The sequence below is a fragment of the Tamandua tetradactyla genome, chromosome 11, assembly GCF_023851605.1.
Source record: "Tamandua tetradactyla isolate mTamTet1 chromosome 11, mTamTet1.pri, whole genome shotgun sequence".
Classification (NCBI taxonomy): domain Eukaryota; kingdom Metazoa; phylum Chordata; class Mammalia; order Pilosa; family Myrmecophagidae; genus Tamandua; species Tamandua tetradactyla.
Genome location: NC_135337.1, coordinates 1,742,384 through 1,759,366, shown reverse-complemented (window position 1 = coordinate 1,759,366; position 16,983 = coordinate 1,742,384). Strand labels below are relative to the sequence as shown.

General features: G+C 40.6%; 1 protein-coding gene across 5 annotated transcripts in view; it reads right to left on the bottom strand.

The window, feature by feature from the left end:
- Positions 1 to 16,983, bottom strand: part of TBX15 (T-box transcription factor 15) — a 106,483-nt gene that overhangs the window by 55,226 nt on the left and 34,274 nt on the right. Inside the window, exon 1 of one of the 5 annotated variants that reach the window (XM_077119734.1) lies at positions 8,867 to 9,076. The exons of 3 other annotated variants lie outside the window; for them this stretch is intronic. In XM_077119734.1, coding sequence (XP_076975849.1) covers positions 8,867 to 8,966 — 100 coding nt within the window. In that variant the 5' untranslated portion in view covers positions 8,967 to 9,076. Of the gene's footprint in view, positions 1 to 4,491; positions 4,701 to 8,866; positions 9,077 to 16,983 lie in introns of those variants that run through there. One more of the 5 variants, XM_077119737.1, reaches the window with a different exon arrangement.

Sequence of the window (16,983 nt, the reverse complement as noted above, 5' to 3'; positions counted from 1 at the left end):
AAGGGTCAAAGTTCCTTGGGCATCTTTTTTTGACACTAGTGGAATGGAAGATGAGTGGGACAGAATTCTACGTCATCTTGGTGCCATCCCCATTTACCAGATTTCTAGGCCTGTAAACAACTCATCCCATAATCCCTTCATTTTTGCTTCTTTCTAACTGGCAGTTTCCTCTCTAAAATCCAGGCAGCATCTCTAGCAAGAATCTCCCATAGCTTTGCCAAAGTCCACAGATTGCAAAGTGTCATTCTCTCAATCCTCCCCTATTCTTCACCCTTTACTTCTGAAGGACTGCCAAATTGCTGCAGAACTACACTAGATGCCTAAATAAATGGGAAGTTTTTTACCAAAAACTCGCTCTCCACAATCGCTAGCCCCAGTCACCACCTTCTTCACCAAAAAAAATCCAAAATGTTTTATAACTAAGTATTAAATGTACAAGTATATAATTCTATACTTTGGGCTAAAGATCTCTAATTCAGGAGCTATATTTGGTCTCCTTCAAGTATAGAAAATCGGAACTTCTTATCTAGATAAGAGCTGCTGTTGAGTGGCACATCCCCATCCCAGGTCGACTCTATATACCTTTCAGTAGCATTGCCATTACATCATCACACTCAGACATAGTCATTCAGATTCCCTGAGGCATGGATTCCCAAATCCTATTTTGTTTCTGTGATATCGCAAGAGCTTCTCACTTGTCATGAGTATTGTAAATTTTTCAGTCTTCTCAAATCAAGATTTTTTTTAAAAGCCTTGTCCTACCGTTAGGTGCAAACTGCTATAAAACCTCTTCACTATAGACTGTTGCAATTACAAAACAGCTGAAAAATAGACACCTAAGTAGGGTCCATCAGAAATTTCAGAAAATGATTTTCCCACTGTATGCTTATGAAGGGAGAATAGAGTGAAAGATGTCAATGCACTACAAGATAAGTGTTAATGGTAGCCACGTTGAGATTGGGATTGGAATGGGGACTACAGACAAGAGGAGTCTATTAGGAAATAAGAGAATCTAATGTTAACATGTTATGTCATCTGAAATAAAATGGGTACTCAAAATCTAACTGTTAAAAGGACTAACAAATAACCTTTAGGCAAGTCAATAACAAAATGAGCCAATTTTCTCATCTTGCAATCACAGGAACTGAACTAAAATCTTTCAGACTCTCTTCCACCTGTAGTGACTTAAAGAATATAGGAATCCTCTCTTATGCAAGTCTCAGGGATAATACAAGTAACCCCAATTAGAAGTATCAAATCTAAAGTAGTTTGGGCAAGACAAGTTAAATGAGGAAAAAAGACTTGGGGCCTAAATTCACATTATCATCGGAGTTAAACTGAATGGTTTACAGCTTAAATCAAATCAATCAGAAAGCACCTATCAGCATGTGCCTTATAAGAGGTATCATGTAAATAATTTGAAACAGAATCCCAGACTTTGTGAAGTCTCCCAATTAGTATTGATTAATTGTCTGTTTACTGAGTGCTTACTTTGTGCCCAGTACCGTGCTACATTCTGGAAAAGAGCAAAATTCACACTAGGACTCCTCTTCAAGGTGTTTACAGTATAGCTGGAGATTGCAAGCACTCACAAATAATCAGAGACCAATACAGACACTATCACGAAGCTTTCCATACCATGGTATATTATCTTATGTGTCTCATAGAGTTCGACATTTGGAGGCATTTCAGAGGGCTGGAATAGTCCTGGGTAACTCATAGTAGAAAAAAAAAAAAGGACAGGTCTCTGGAGCAGTAGGCAGTATATGTCCACTTGAAGGGAATTTTCAGGAACAGCTATATATTTCCCTAGAAACACTCTTTGAGCCCCTTAGATTCTCCCAGATTCTCACAAAACAGATCACAGCAATTTTTACAGAGTGAATGCACGCACGTTCTCTATATAATCATTGCAAATTTTACCCACAATTACAATACCATGAATGTACTATGCAGTTTTACAGTGTGGCTTGTTTCTCAGAAATCAGAACTAAGAAGTAAAATTAATGCTATATTTTTTATGTTTTTTTAAGCTTCCAGAGGATTCAGGTCCATCTGTGAGGTAAACTGCACTACAACACCCCTAAAATAATAATCTCAGAGTCAAGATCAACAACCTAGGTAAAAATACAATCTAATCTTTTGTAAAATACATTTCAAAATAACAATGATATATAACATTTACGCTAATCAATCAATAATTTCAGGTTGAACAATAAGCTATTAATCAGAATGTATAATCAAATTACTAAGTCATGAAGATAAGAAATATATCACTGGTTATTTCAATCAAATCCTATCATCCGTTCAGATATATAATCCCCAGAGATCAGAAAATGCCTCTGGGTTTTCAAGTCCTTTTATTCTTGGAAATGTATGACTTCCTGTCTTCAGAAAAATAACTATTAGGAAACTCATGTGAATGACCCAAGAAAGACTTCTTAGCTATCAGATGCTTCTTACAAAACAGTATTTTAACAAGGGAAGTTTCAGTAAATGAGGAACATAAATGATAAAGTTACACATAACTAAGGAAATTAAAGGAGAAAATTTAGGAAACCTTCTCTAATCCAGTAGCATAGTGGGAATAACAGTGTTGAGCCAACGTATCTATTCCCTTCCAAAAAGCATTCCTAAAAGAGACATTCATAAAATTGCTAACTTTCCTACCTATTTTTGCTTTAATAAAATGGATACCATAACACTAAGCTCCCAAAGAAAGTGAGTGTCATTCTCAATTCATATAAAATAATAGCAATAATACTTCTTCAATTTTTATTTTATACATTATCTAATCTATCTTTCCAACTGATGAGGTATGCATGGCATATATTTTTCTGTGCATTTTATGGATGACAAAGCTAAGGCTGAGAGAAATGAAGAACTGGTCTGTACTAGAAGGTAGGGCTTCTGCCTCCTGATCCAATGATCAGATCTTCCGAGATCATATGGGAAGTGCAACTATGGCCAAAATGGCCAGCAATTCAAATATTTGACCATCCACACAAACAAAATGGTTTAAACATGTGTGAGCTTGGTCAATTCACATAACTCTTCTGGCTCCCCATTTCCTTAATCTTTATAACACGGAATATTCATGCTTAATTAGAGGTACTGTAAAGTCCCTTTTAACTCTAATGTTTAATGGGAGTAGTTGTACAGCTTAGAAACACCAAGTCAAACAAGAGCAAACCAAATGTGATAAGGTGATGTAGAAAGTGCCTTCAGTTACAATGTAATTTGAATTTAAACTTAATACCAAATTGGACATAACTAAAACATATTAAAGTCTTTCAACACTTTGCACCTCCATGGAACAGCTCTTCTGTGAAGAATCCTTCACTACTACAGTGGACAAGACACGTTTACTCCTGGGGCTCTACATTTGCCAGCAGTGGGGTTTTGGGAAGTCTCCTCAGTTTATAGGGCCTCAGTTTCTTTATCTTTACTGTCAGGGCCTAGGGACTTAAAATAGCTTCCTGCTCAAAAATTTATATTCATATTTTTATGATAACACAGAATGTAATGATTCCATTGACAACATTATTGACTTTAGACAGTGAGAGGAATATGAGTCCACAAGAATTATCCCAGCCAAAGGTGAACGATCAACACATATTGAGCACTTACTGTGTCAGGTACCAGGCTAAGATTTAATATGCATGGTATCATTTAATACAATAAACCTGAGTTATTATGATCTCCATTTAATGTATTCTTGATGCTAAAGTCCAGATTATATTACATCTGCCTCCTAAGGATTTCTGACTTGTAGGACTATATCAAATTCCATTTTTATTTCACCAAACATCTCTGCTTTCTAAGGATCCGGTTATATGCTAACGGACCGAACAAAGAACACTGGTTCTTGCTCTGAAGAAGCTCACAACCTTGGTAGGAGCTTAGTATATAAGGAAAGTGGAAAGTGAGATAAGGAATGAAGGTGGAAAGGTAAGTTTTCACCTGAACAACCATTCAACTGAATGACTATTATTGACATTTACTATGTGCCAGTCACTATTCTAGACTCTTGGGATACATCAGAGAACAAACCAAAATTCCCTGCCCACATGGAAACTGTATTCTAGGAGATCCTCGGAAGTTGTTACATGAAGTTTAGACCTCATTCTCTATATGCTAAAATTTTCTTTTACAATAAGATGATGATAGTTCTGTCTTCCCTTCCACACTATGAATTCCATAAACTGAGTTAACTGCATTGACAAATCTCCTGTATGAATGATGAATGATAACCTAGTTTCAGTGTTGTTTATGGGTGAGAGAAAACTAGGGGTAAGAGATATGTAATTTTCTGAGACTAAGTGCACAATGCCACTTCCATAAGACCAGACCTCAGCTGTCATAGTTTTACCCTAAAGAAGAAAATAATGTGAAACAACTAAAGAAGACCCAACCCAAATGATAATCCAAACTTTGTCATTTTTTTCTGCCCAAGACCAAGGCATGACTACAGTAAGTGGAATTTCCTACCTGATGTTGGTGAGGTTGACTCCTTGGTCTACTTCCTGGGTCCCAAAATCTCTAGAACCCAAGATTCCCACAGCTATCTCACGATTCCCATTCATACCAGGACAGACATCGAGAGCGTATAACTCAAGCAGCACTCTGTATCAGGCTCAAGGAAACTCCTATTTCCAGAGGACCTCTGCAGCGGAAAATGGTCCTGAGCTGTCAGATTTTATTTTTGCTTAGAGAAAGCTGGTGATGAAACTTTTCATAGAGTAATTCTAAATATGGCAGAAGCACAGCATTTGGCATTGACCTGAGTACGGACTGACCCCAAATTTGATACCCAGTCCAGAGCTTCAAGGGAATGAACTATAACCCAGGTTGGATTAAACTAAAATTATGATACTAGCAAACACTCAGATGAGCCTGTTTGAGATGACTTCAGTACTGTAATGGAGTCTCTGAGCCCTCTGTGCCCTCCAAGTTCTATTTGGAAAAAAGGGGAGGTAACCTGAGGCCAGCAATCCCCATGCCAATAAGCCAATTAAGGAGACTAAGAGCACTTATCTCTCCAGCTGCCTAAAGCACTCTCCACCAGACAACCAGCACCTCTCTCAATGATACATATAACTACAGGAAGAACCCAAAGTCATCCCTTGGATCTAAGCCTTTAAGAGGCTTTGCAAAGAAGTGGCAGCAGTAATTCTTATATCCATTTCTTCTTGTGCAGGAAAAGGCTTAATGTCATTAAAAGTTCAATCTCCAGCGTCCCAGTATGCTTTGAAGATGGAAGTAAAAAAAGAAGAGAAATAACAGACACTGGACTAGGCACTTTATATGCATCGTCTGTGTAATTTTCACAGAAACCCTATGAAGTAGATATTGTTGTAGCCATTTTACAAATAAGAAACTGAGGTTTGGCAATATTAAGAGACTATTCTCACATCGCCTAACCAGAAGGTGTGAGAGCAGAGTTGGAATTGGTCTGACTCCAGAATTGATGCTCTTTCCACTACACACTGCTACCTCATTTCCAAAACTAGAATGGCAGAGCTGTGTACTTCCCAATCTGAACAGAGAAATGCGAGTTAACAATCAGGCTTCTCAGTCAGTTCAGTGGAAAGGAAACCTTGTCAATTCTTTTGGGAAAGGAGAAAATTCAAAGCAAGGTCAGACAGTTTTCCGGTCTCAGTACCAGGCTGCTATATTCAGGAATATTTTAATAAGTGAGAACATGTGTGAAAGGCCTTCTTTTTTGTGCCTTACTTCCTGACTCTAGTCCTACCTAGGTAAAAAATCAAAGTGTGGTGAATCACTGAAGCACTGTCAATGTCAAATGACTCTTTTGTGTTAACCTAGACCAATAACCAAAATAACATTATAAAGTACATGGAAGATGTTTAGTCTCTGAGAAATTTGCAATGACAGCAGTGGAAGACAGAAAAAGCAGCAACTTACTGAGGTTTAACTTAGGTCACAGTTCAGGGCCCAAAGGTTTCTAATAGTCATAAATGGACATCTATGCTTGAGGAGAATTCATCTGATAAAGATATACGTGAAAGCACTTTATAAAAAGTAGTGTCACATAGACATCCACGATTATATCCCAATGTTCAAGTTTATCAGGAAGACCAAGAAAATTAAGGGATAAATATGGATCCTAGATTTTCTAGAACAGTCTTGATTTCAGATATCCTATTTCATTTTTTCCATAAAAATAATGTTTGTGAGACCAATTTTTGGTTCAGAAAATATTTCTGTGAAAGCACAGAAAGTACATAGATGGAATATCTTCAAGCTTGCCACAAGTTGCATGGAAATATCCAATCTAAAGACCTCTTGCCCCAGACATCCTCCAAAAGTTGATTCTTATTGACTGAGTGGTCCTCAAGATTTACCAGTCAAGTTTATGCCAGCAGCTGTCAACACAGGCTCCTCCCTGAGGCTCATGGCAGTTTTTCCTGGGTCAAGTGACACATTAGCTCATCACCAAACCACTGCTCGTTTGCTCTCTGCAACCACAATCTCCCAGCCACCTTCTACCCGCCTCTCGGCCCACCTGGCCACTGCCATAGAACCATTATTCTTCTGCTGCAGTGATCTTTTAATTGCTATTAATTAAAAAGCAGGCCTTCTCCAAAGGTCATTTGTCTTATGCCCTGTTAGTATGCTCCCACGGAGCAGCAAAAAATAAACAAATTCATGCTAATGTGCTAAAGGAACAGAACTAAGAAGCCAATATCCAAGCAACGTGTATAATTTAACTATCACTTCTGGAGACAGGGCCACTGTGTGTGTGCATGTAAATTCCCTTTCAATAGTAAAAAAGGATGTATGAATACTAATTTTCACACACTATTATCTATGAAAAGTATCAAAAAAACACTATGGAAGTTTAGATGTGGGAGGAACCTTTGCAGCCCGGGTTTTTTTCTGGGCCTAAGGAAGAGATGTCTGTGATCCTCAAAAGCAGAGGTGGAGGAAGGAAGAGAAGGATCTCCTGAAAAAAAATAATTTTGTGGCAGAAGCACGGCAGTAAAATCCACCAGACGTGTTTGGAGAACTGCAGGTAACCCAGTCCACATCTGTGTTATTGCTTTTATATCCCCAACACTTGGGACAACGTCTTGCTCCTGTTATTGGTGCAATAAAATATTGTTGTTTGAGTGAATGAAAGAATGAGTGAGGGAAGGAAATACTGTGTGCTTGGCAAAGTACGAGAAGGGGTGCGGCGGCGGAGGACTAGGAGGGTAAGGAGGTAGATGAGGTCTCTTGAATGTTCTTCTTCTGGTCTCTTCCAGGAGATCAATCTATCCCTCCTAACAAGATACTGGAACTGAATATCATGTTCCCAATGAAATCCCAAAACAATTGACTTCATAACCTAAATTACCAAAATCCTACCAGTTTTTCCTTCCATAATGGTGAGTAGCATCACTGGCAGAAGCTGACTGGGACTCTTTCAGGAAATTCACGTGGCTCATGCCCATTTGTCCAGTGAGTCCAGTCACTCCTGTGGGTGGCAGACCCAGTCAAACGTCTAGAAAATACTCAGATTCTGAACATGAACCCAGGAAGGGATGGTGCCTGCTGGTCATGAAGGTGAAACAGGGAAAGGATCAAACCCTTCCACAAGTGATGAAGTCACAGATGCTGAGAAGCAGATGTCCCCCTCAGGAAAGACCCACTCCGGCACTCACCACTGCTGCGCTTAGCAGCTCCCCATGCATCTAGCGTCCCTGCTGCCTCTGGTGGAGCATTCTCTGCACAATGGTATTAGAAGGAGTAATGGTGGAAGGGCAGAGACATACAGAAAATGCCAAATAAGAAAGCTTGATTTTGTGTAAGTTTACTTAAGGGAAGCTCTCCTGGCTGTGCTGACCACCACACTATTTAAGAAGGGAAATGAACAGAATCAGAAAGAAGAGGGAACATGGCAGACCACTGATGAAAGAGGTATGCTGGATATTCATTAAGGAAAAGGGGCCAGGGAAGGAAAGTCTAACCTTGAACTGAGAAGCAGAGAGATGAACCCAGGCTGAAGAAGCAGCCCAAGGGCATTACTCCATGAGAGATGGGAGAGGATGATGGGAGCTGGGAGGCTGCAGGGATCCCTGACTGCAGACTGACAACTCTGTCCAGGCCACTCTAGCTCAGGATAAGGAAAATAGATGCTAAGGAGGCAAGAAATAATCCAGTGCTTAAGGACAGATTCCAAAAAAGTGATCGGCATTACTCCTACTTTTACAAGTGAGGTACTGAGATTTAGACAGGATAAAGTGCCCCGTGTCACCCACCCAGAGGATCAGAAAGAAGACGAGACCTGGACCCATTTTACTCCAGAGCTTGAACTCATTCAGTCATTCCTCTCCACCTTCAGAAACCTGAAAACAAATGCTTTTACAATAGTAAAGAGTCTGCTTTGGGAACACAGAGAAAGCACTGAGAGTTAACAAATTCCCTGTATCAGCCATATCAATAGTAGTGTCTTTATATTTAAAACGCACCAATGCCAATTTAAGATACTTGCAAACCTTAGAATGTCACTTTTAAATCCCAAGTCGCCACTGGAAAAAGCCAGGAAAAGTCTACCTCCCAAGTCTTTCCTACCTTCATTTTTACCTCTAAAGCCCTCCCCAGAAGTGAGAGAATCAAAGGATTCTAATCCCAGCATGGATTTTAGCTGATGGCTAAGACAAAGAGGGTGGAGCAAGGAAAGGAATTGCCTAATGCTGTCTTCTGTGTAGGAGGCTGGTTTAGGAATCCCAGCGTCACCATGTTATTTCTAACTCCATCCTAACTCCTTGAGTCATCTTTGCCAGGTCATTCAATTCCACTCCTTTCTCAGCCAACTCCTGGATTATCACATGCCTCAGTTCTCCCCAGGCCCACCTACCTTGAGGGGGCAGAGGGACTCTTGCAGGGACAGTGTCCTCCAAGTGTGTCAGCAATTCCAAAGCTGAAAGTGTCTCACACAGCTGTGTGTTGTTGGGCATCTGATGCCTTCTGAAGGAGCAGTAGTGTCACTGAGGCAGCAGGATTTCCTTGCCAAAACTGCTTGTGCCCTCTTCCTCATAAGGCCCTGCACCACCTCTCTCCATCCTGGCCTAGGAAGGCTTTGAACCCGGGGGCCGTGGCATTTAAGTGTCTCAGAGTCCCTTCTCCAATCCTCATCATGGCGCCAGCTCAGCATCTGTCATGATGACCCAGCCTGAACCGTATTTAGAAGCTTCACACATGGCATTGTGTCCCAGCCCATCTTAGAGTGACAGGAGATTTCCTGAGCACCTGGGCTTGTGATTCAAGTGCTCCTCCTACCAGGGAATGGAGGTCAAATAAACTTTCCTCTGATGGTCTGTTTCCTTCTCACGAGAACACCCTTCTGTTAGAAGCCTCTGGATCAATGCTATTATATGATGCTACCTTAAAAATCCATACTTCTATAAAGTATGCAATATGTGGCAATGGAAAGAGAGAATGACAGGAAATGGATCAGAAAAAGTGAGTTTAGTGTTCTGCTCCTACACTATTCTTACAAATATATATGTCCCTTGAAATACATTCTGGGAGTGTTTGGAATCAATCTGATATTGCTGATTAATAAAGGGAACCCGACTTATGACCCTTCACTTCTAGAGTGACAGTGTATGATAGTCCACTTCATCTTCCTGGCAGCCTTTATACAGGTCTTGAAAAGTGCCTACTAAGACCAGAAAAATGTAAATTAATTTTGGCTAGTCATAAAGAGTAAAATCTAATTTATTTAAACTTTAATGTGATCTCCACCCAGACAGGCAGACTGATGTTGTTTAAAACTATCCAAGTGGGCTGTCAGTTTTGAGGATTATTACACACAGGGTGGGTCTAGGTCCTGCGCTCTGCTAGACCATGGGAGAAAGAAAGGATGTTTCCAAATGGACCTCCAGCTTTCTGACCAAAATCCCTGAACAGAGCTCCATGGAGACACCCTGTCATTTAAAAGGCATCAGTGTTTGGCCTCTCCCCATTTCTGGGCAAGGACCCAATGCTCAGAGAATGTGGTTTTAGGATCATGGCATCTAATCCATTCAAGGATTATTTTCCCCCCTACTGCTCAGATGGGTGTGTTAATCATCACCTCCCTTTGTTCTGTAATAAATTCAGCCCCGGTTAATTCCAGGCCTCTATGCATCACTGGAGTTTAAAGATGGCGTTTTGACAGGTCAGATATTTAGAACCAATGGACCACCAACTACTCAAAAATCTTAAGTAGTTTTAGGAACATGTGGAAGTAATTTTTCCCAAGAATTCACAAGTCTGGAGGATGAGATCTTATTGATGGCGTATGGGATGCTGTTTATATTAAAGTATTATTTTATATACCATATTCTACTTATAATCAAAATTGATTTAACAGTGCAGGCAGCTTTTCCTTATTATACCAACAATTGCACAAGTGTTATCTATTGTCAGCCATGAATAACAATGGAGGACACACTATATAGCATATTTAAAAGAACAGATAAAAGACCAAGGTAAAATTATGTGAATGTGAAATGACTGTACATCTAAAATATAAACATTATGTGCTACAACATTTCATAGAAATTAGAATATTTTATGTGACACTGCAGCTATACACCTACATTTTAGCTACAATGATTTCAAATGCATTCAGGGACTCTTTTGTAAGGAGAAAGTTATTCCATAAAAATCCAAGACCATTTGTTTGATAGGTTTTCTTCAGTGGGGCACAGCTACATTTATCCAAGCTCTCTTCTGTTCTAATGTATAATGTTTCCTCTTATCCAGATATTTCCAATGGGAGAAATATTCAAAAGAATAAGACATAGAATACTAGTGATGCATCTTAATAAAAATATGTTCTGTATCTCCCTTATGAAGATGGAATGGTTGGGTTTCTCTGTGTAGTGAGTGTTAAGTGGCCATGTGGGACCGCTCCACTTTCTCTGCATGGCTCCTTATTTCCCATTTATCTTTATTTTAACCACATATACATGTACACATAAGTGGGGTTTTTTATTATTATAATCAACATGAAATCTTTTGGGGAAGTAGCTGGATTATAAATTATCTTTAAGTGATTAAAAAATAGATGAAAATGGGGCTTTTCCTTTGGTTTTGCTGCTCTTAATCTCTTTCGCACTACCTCATTCTCCGTCCCTTGTCTCTTAGAAAAATGTGAGGGCCACAGGAATTCAGGCTTGCTTTGCTTTTTCTCCTCGTGTGTGATAAAACCACAGCAAGTTTGCGCATGTGGGACACGCAGTCCAATCAGGCTGCCCTTATCCCTAACCAGAGATGTGCTCTCAGTCATTGGTCCCAAACTTAAGAAGAAATGTTCCCTCCCCCACCATGTCCTCTAGGGCAGTGCCTGCATCTGGCATTGGAAGTGAGAAGCAGGTCCCCAGGGAAAGCTGGACACAGAGAGCCAGTGATGACCGCCACAGCAGGTCTGCCAAGGGTTTCCTAAAGCCCACGGCAACCAAGTACACCAGGGAGCGGAACATTTCGGTGAGCTCAGTTTGTTTGCTACTGAGAACCTTCTTGCCCTCACATCTACATCTATTTTTACCACACCACAGTGCTGAAGGCTCTTTGCTGTCATTAAAGTGGATGATAAATAGAGCAAACACCGCATGATTTGCCATTCTCTACGAAAGGAACCCTGGATTCACAATCTGCAGGTAGTATTTTGAGCCCTGGTTCCAAGTCTTCATGGCTTTATGACCTTGAGGAAGCTGTTTAACGTGCTGAGTCTCTGCTGTGTTGTCCATGAAAAGTTGACAAGAGGTCTTACCTCCCCAACTCAGTGACTGCCCAGCAGTGTACATTAATACAGATGAAATCACTTTCTAAACTATTTGATGCCTTAAAAATGCAAGTTATCTCTACTACATTTAATCTAAACACAGCGCTAAATACATACTTACTTCCCAGAGCCTATGAAAGACAAGGAAACTGAGACACAGAGATGCAAAATGAGGTAAAAAGAGCTGTCTTCTGGAAGACTGAATTCTCTCCTCTCACCCATCCATGCTTCTCCCTGTGTTGTATACCCAGTTTGTGCTCGCTGAGCAACTACTGCTTTGTCTTTAAAATGGACATGGTAATCTCTAGCTTCTGCAAAGCAAAGATCTAGATAAAATAACTTCCCAGGCATCTCGTTCCACAACTTCTGTTTCTGCAAGATGTGACCAAGGTCGCACAGTTACTGGTGGAATAGAGGAAATGAGCACCAGGCCCACTGACCGACAGACCCCACCGTTCATGTACCCACGGCTTCTGAACCAAGCATCTGGCCACCTCCCCATGACAACGCTGCAGTAGAAGATCCTTAATTATCAATGAGAAGTCGCAGTGCAGTAAGAGCCACTCCCTAATCTATGTATAATATACGTAGCAACTTTTCAATGAGCAAGCAAAATATCCTATGCCCCAGGGGGGCATATAAATTTCTTCTTCTGTAAATGGTCAGGTTACAGTCCCCTCCAGGAGATCTGCTATATCATATACTGCAGAGACTGCAGAACAGTTATTACAGCCAAATTGTTCTAATTATTCTCAATTGACAAGAGGCTTTGCTCAAGCCAATAGCAAAATACTTTGTACACAAGCTCCATGGGATTCCTAGACCTGTGGCAGAGAGCTGGCCTTCTGCTCCTTTATTGGGAAATCAAGGTCAGTCCCAGTGAAGCCTCATGTTTTCCACCAAACTATTTTCCACCAAAATAGTTTCAAACGTGAAACTATTAGTTTCTATAGGATTCAACATTCCTGACTCTTTTCTCCTCTAAGCCTCAGTATGGCTCTTCTCTCAAAGCACATTTCACATCTCCTTTGCCCCACAGGGTCACTGTTGTGGCAGGACTCGACAGTACCCACAACTTTCTTTAAGCTCCATAAGTAAATGCCTAATGAAGAATGTTCTACTGATTCTCAGTTCACAAATGGACCTGCTGAAATATGCTGTATATAGCCTCAGAGGAAGTGACTTTACTAAACTTAAAAATGACCCTAACATGGTTTGGGATGGGATTACATATCTGGATCCAGTTTTCACAAAACTACATATCCAGAGACAGATGTCATGCTAATATAGTCCTTGGAAGAAATAGTGTGATGTTTCTTGTCATTCTCCTAAACTACCTGTGAAAGACTTCCTTCTTGTCATTATTTACAATTTAATTCTTAGCCAAAATGGTCCATGATTAAAATATATCTTCTTGGACAGAGAAGGCAAGTGAGTTTCAATATATACATCAGCTTGGATAAATTGGTAGTGGCTGCCAAGAGCATACAGTTGAGACAAAGGAGACCTGATGCAAGCTTAGAAGGAAGATCTTCAGATTGATTAGTGATGCCTGCCATGGGCAGAGGAGTGAGGAATAGCACTGGGCACGTTACATATTCACTATAATGTTTTATTAAGGTTTCTTCTGAAATGCTGTCATGTGTGAATCCTTATAATGTCCCTCATACTTCCTTTAAGGAATAAAAGGTCACTGTGTCATTGTTCGTATTTTGTGTCAATGCTTCCAAGTAGTCCAGGTTTTCTAGGGGCACCAAATAGGCCACTAATCTCTCTCCACAAGCAATAAGGTCATCATGTTAGCAAACTGTCTCTGCTCTGACACTGCTGTGGTTTTAATGGAGAACTAATGTCTTCATCAGTATCTGTGCTATTTCACACTTCATTTCCTTCCCAACTCTTGGATGAAAACCATCAGTACTAGTGATTTACTTTGTGGGAGTTTCTTTCAAGTTAGCTTCCTTCTCTAGGGATGCCATGCAAGCATTTTCAGGACTCCAGCTGGGGAGCACCCAGCCTTGAAACATCTCTGGGTGATCAAGTAATTCAAGAAAGCTGAAGGCCCTGGCAGTGACTGGCAGGGAGGCCCTTAGCTGCAGTAGAAGCAGCTGCTACTTTTTCTGTCCTCCATCAGCGCTGGTTCAGTGGCTCAAGGTGGTCCAGATCACCCATACCATGAGAACTAGGAGCAGATGGGAAGAAACCACAGATGCTTTAAAATTGGGATCCACAGTCTAGGCTGCCTCTAGAGCTCTCAGTGAGATATACAAAATCTCAAAACAATCTCAAAGGGGTGGTCGTAAAGTTCTTTTATATGCTCCAAAATTGTAATCATCACCCAACCCAGATTCTTTAAGACAGTCCTAATTTCAAATATTTCATTCTGTGTTCCTTAAAATACATTTGCATTTAAAAGGATACATTCCTAATACATGCCTTGGAAAACTAACACAGTGTAACTACACAATAAATACTTTTAATTTGGCAAATGCCATCCACCTTTCAGCAAATTCAAACAAGTGAGTAAGGAAGACGTATTACAACTTCAGGGGAAAAATGTAGAGCACAGAAGGCAGCGCTCCATGGAAGCCATTATGCAGTCCTGGGTTTTGGGAATATGTGGCCTGTGAAGGAGAGCTTTCTCTGCTGATACGAGGTCTGTGGGATCATGGGGATGGAAGCCACGTCTGTCTTATTTTCCACTGAGAGACAACAAAGAAAAGATTGACAATGAAGGACCAGAGATGAAGCTTGCTAATGCAGAGCTGTGACGCAGGAACACAAAGATAACCTCTCTTTTCAGGCATCCTTGGGACAGAAGCACACATGATGTGGTCTTATTTGGGGCCTTGAACATAGTTTAAATGAGGACCAGAGCTACCTTAAACCACTGATGTTTCTGTCAACAGCAAAAGAAAATATTTAAGTACCATCCTTCAAGGCAACTCATAGGGTTATGCCTTCCGTGACCAGGCCTCTGTCTGTGGCTCTGGCCTGAGCTACTGTGACCTCAGAGGTGGTTTGCTGTCACTGCTTTGTTTTTTAAATGAACATCTAACACTTATGCGTTGGTTAGTAGGGGTTTCTCTTCACCAGTCCCCAACAGGTGCTCACCTATTACTCAGAATGCTGGATTCAGTTCAAGGACCATCACCAAGGAAAAGAACAGTTTTGGTTTCTCAAAGTGTGCTGGCATAAAAATACAATGAGCTGTTTTCACACTGCAACAAATTTAAACTTTTAAGAACAGATAGAATCATTAGACAATTGAGATGCGATGAAACTATATGTAATAAGAACAGAATACTCTAAGAAACAAATGACTAGAAAAACTACATCAGTAGGGTGGACCATGTTCTTGCCTGCCATGCCAGAGACCCGGGTTCGATTCCATGTGCCTGCCCATGCAAAAAAACAAACAACATCAGTAATGTCATGAGACAGGTGGTTCAGAATAAATTTCCTTGATAGCATAGAAAAGATTTGCCTTACCGAAAGACAAGAAATGGCCAAGCTCTTCAGCTGTCAGAAGGATAACAAAATAATAGGGATGAAATTTTCATCTCCCAACAGTTGGAGATGACTTCTCCTTGGTGTTCTAAATTCTGAGCATAGTACTGCATTCAGTTCTGTGGAGTTCCACACACAGACAACTGCTAATAGGCAATTCCTAAGAATAAGAACCAGGGTTGCCTCTCTGCTAGGGAATAGGGGAAACCTGTGCCACACCCACTTTCCCAACTGGGGAAAGGCCACTGAGAAAGATTTTGAGTAACAATTTCAACAGTAATTCCAGGGTAAAAGATCTTTGGAATACTGGGCCCTATACCTTCTGGCCAGCTGGGTCTCCAAATGGCTTTTTGGGCTCTCATTGGCAGTCATTAAATTTTGCCTACTGCAACCACAGATGCCATTTTTTGCTTTTCTCATGGCCTTGGTTGCAACACTTCATTGTTCCTGATCCCAGGTAGCAAAGCCTTAAAGGATGAATTAACCAGGACCAAAATTGCTTCTTGTTCCCAGCCCTATCAATTTGCACTGTACCCTTTCAAAGGTCATCAGCTTAATGTCAGTGCTTCCTATACTTAATGGGCTGCCCTGCTTCTCTATACCCATAGTTCCAACAAGGTGGTCTCTCCTCCCCATGCCATCCCTGGACCTAGGGTGACACAGCCCTGTTAAAGATATGGAATGTGACTCTCTATCAGGGTCTTTGACTCAGAGAGGTATAGGGCTGGGTTGGAGGATGATACAAATATACTATAAGGGAGTGAAATGTTTTTTAAAAAATTATTCTCTGGGCTTAAACTCAACCACATCTACAGATTAAAATCAAGACTTTCAATTCTCTATTATTTTATGTGTTAGTTCTCATTTCACCCAGGGTCCTTACTAAAGGCTCAGGGAAAACAACCATAGCCCACTCTTGTTACAAGACTCTCAATCCTGGAGTCAACCATCAGTTCTAGGTGTCTCGTCCTTCTTTCTGGTGGGTAGCCAAACCAAGTACAGCCTTAAACACCCACCACTTTCCAAACAGGGTGCCCACATGAAGAATGGCTGAACTTCCCAAGTGGGTTAGCCTCAGGAGGCCCATCAAATATAATAATAGTCACTCTTTGGTACAAGAGAGGCTGACAAGGACTTTTTCTTTGACCACAGAAGCTGTACCAGAGCTGAGAAAAGACTGAAATCAAGTACTTCTTTTACTTGAAGTGCTGCTGTTTCAGAAAACCAGGAGCAGGAAACCACCAGGCACCAGGAAAGATTATCATCAGCTGGGGGCCTTTAGCAATTGAAGGGATGGTGCACCTCATATTTGGAGCTATCTTCAGGATCTTAGAGCAGTACAGAAAGAAGGAAAGCAGCCACTAAGGGGACTGGAGGAAAGGGAGGTATTTCATTTTTTAAAAATCTACAGACCCAATCATGACATTTTTCCACATTGCCAGGGATAGGTTTCTGAGGAAAGTCAATGGGAACTGTAAGTATTCTCCCCAAGACTTAGATATAATTTTGTGACTAAACTCATTATGGCTGTTGCTATTCTTCAGACTAGTGACTTTTTTGATTGTTCCCTGAACCTTAGCCTCACAAACGAGTCATCAGAATGGAATTCTTCTGAATTCTCCCCTTTGTTTCATCCCCTGTACTACATGATTTGGTCACCCAACTAAATATGAAATATAAGATATAATATA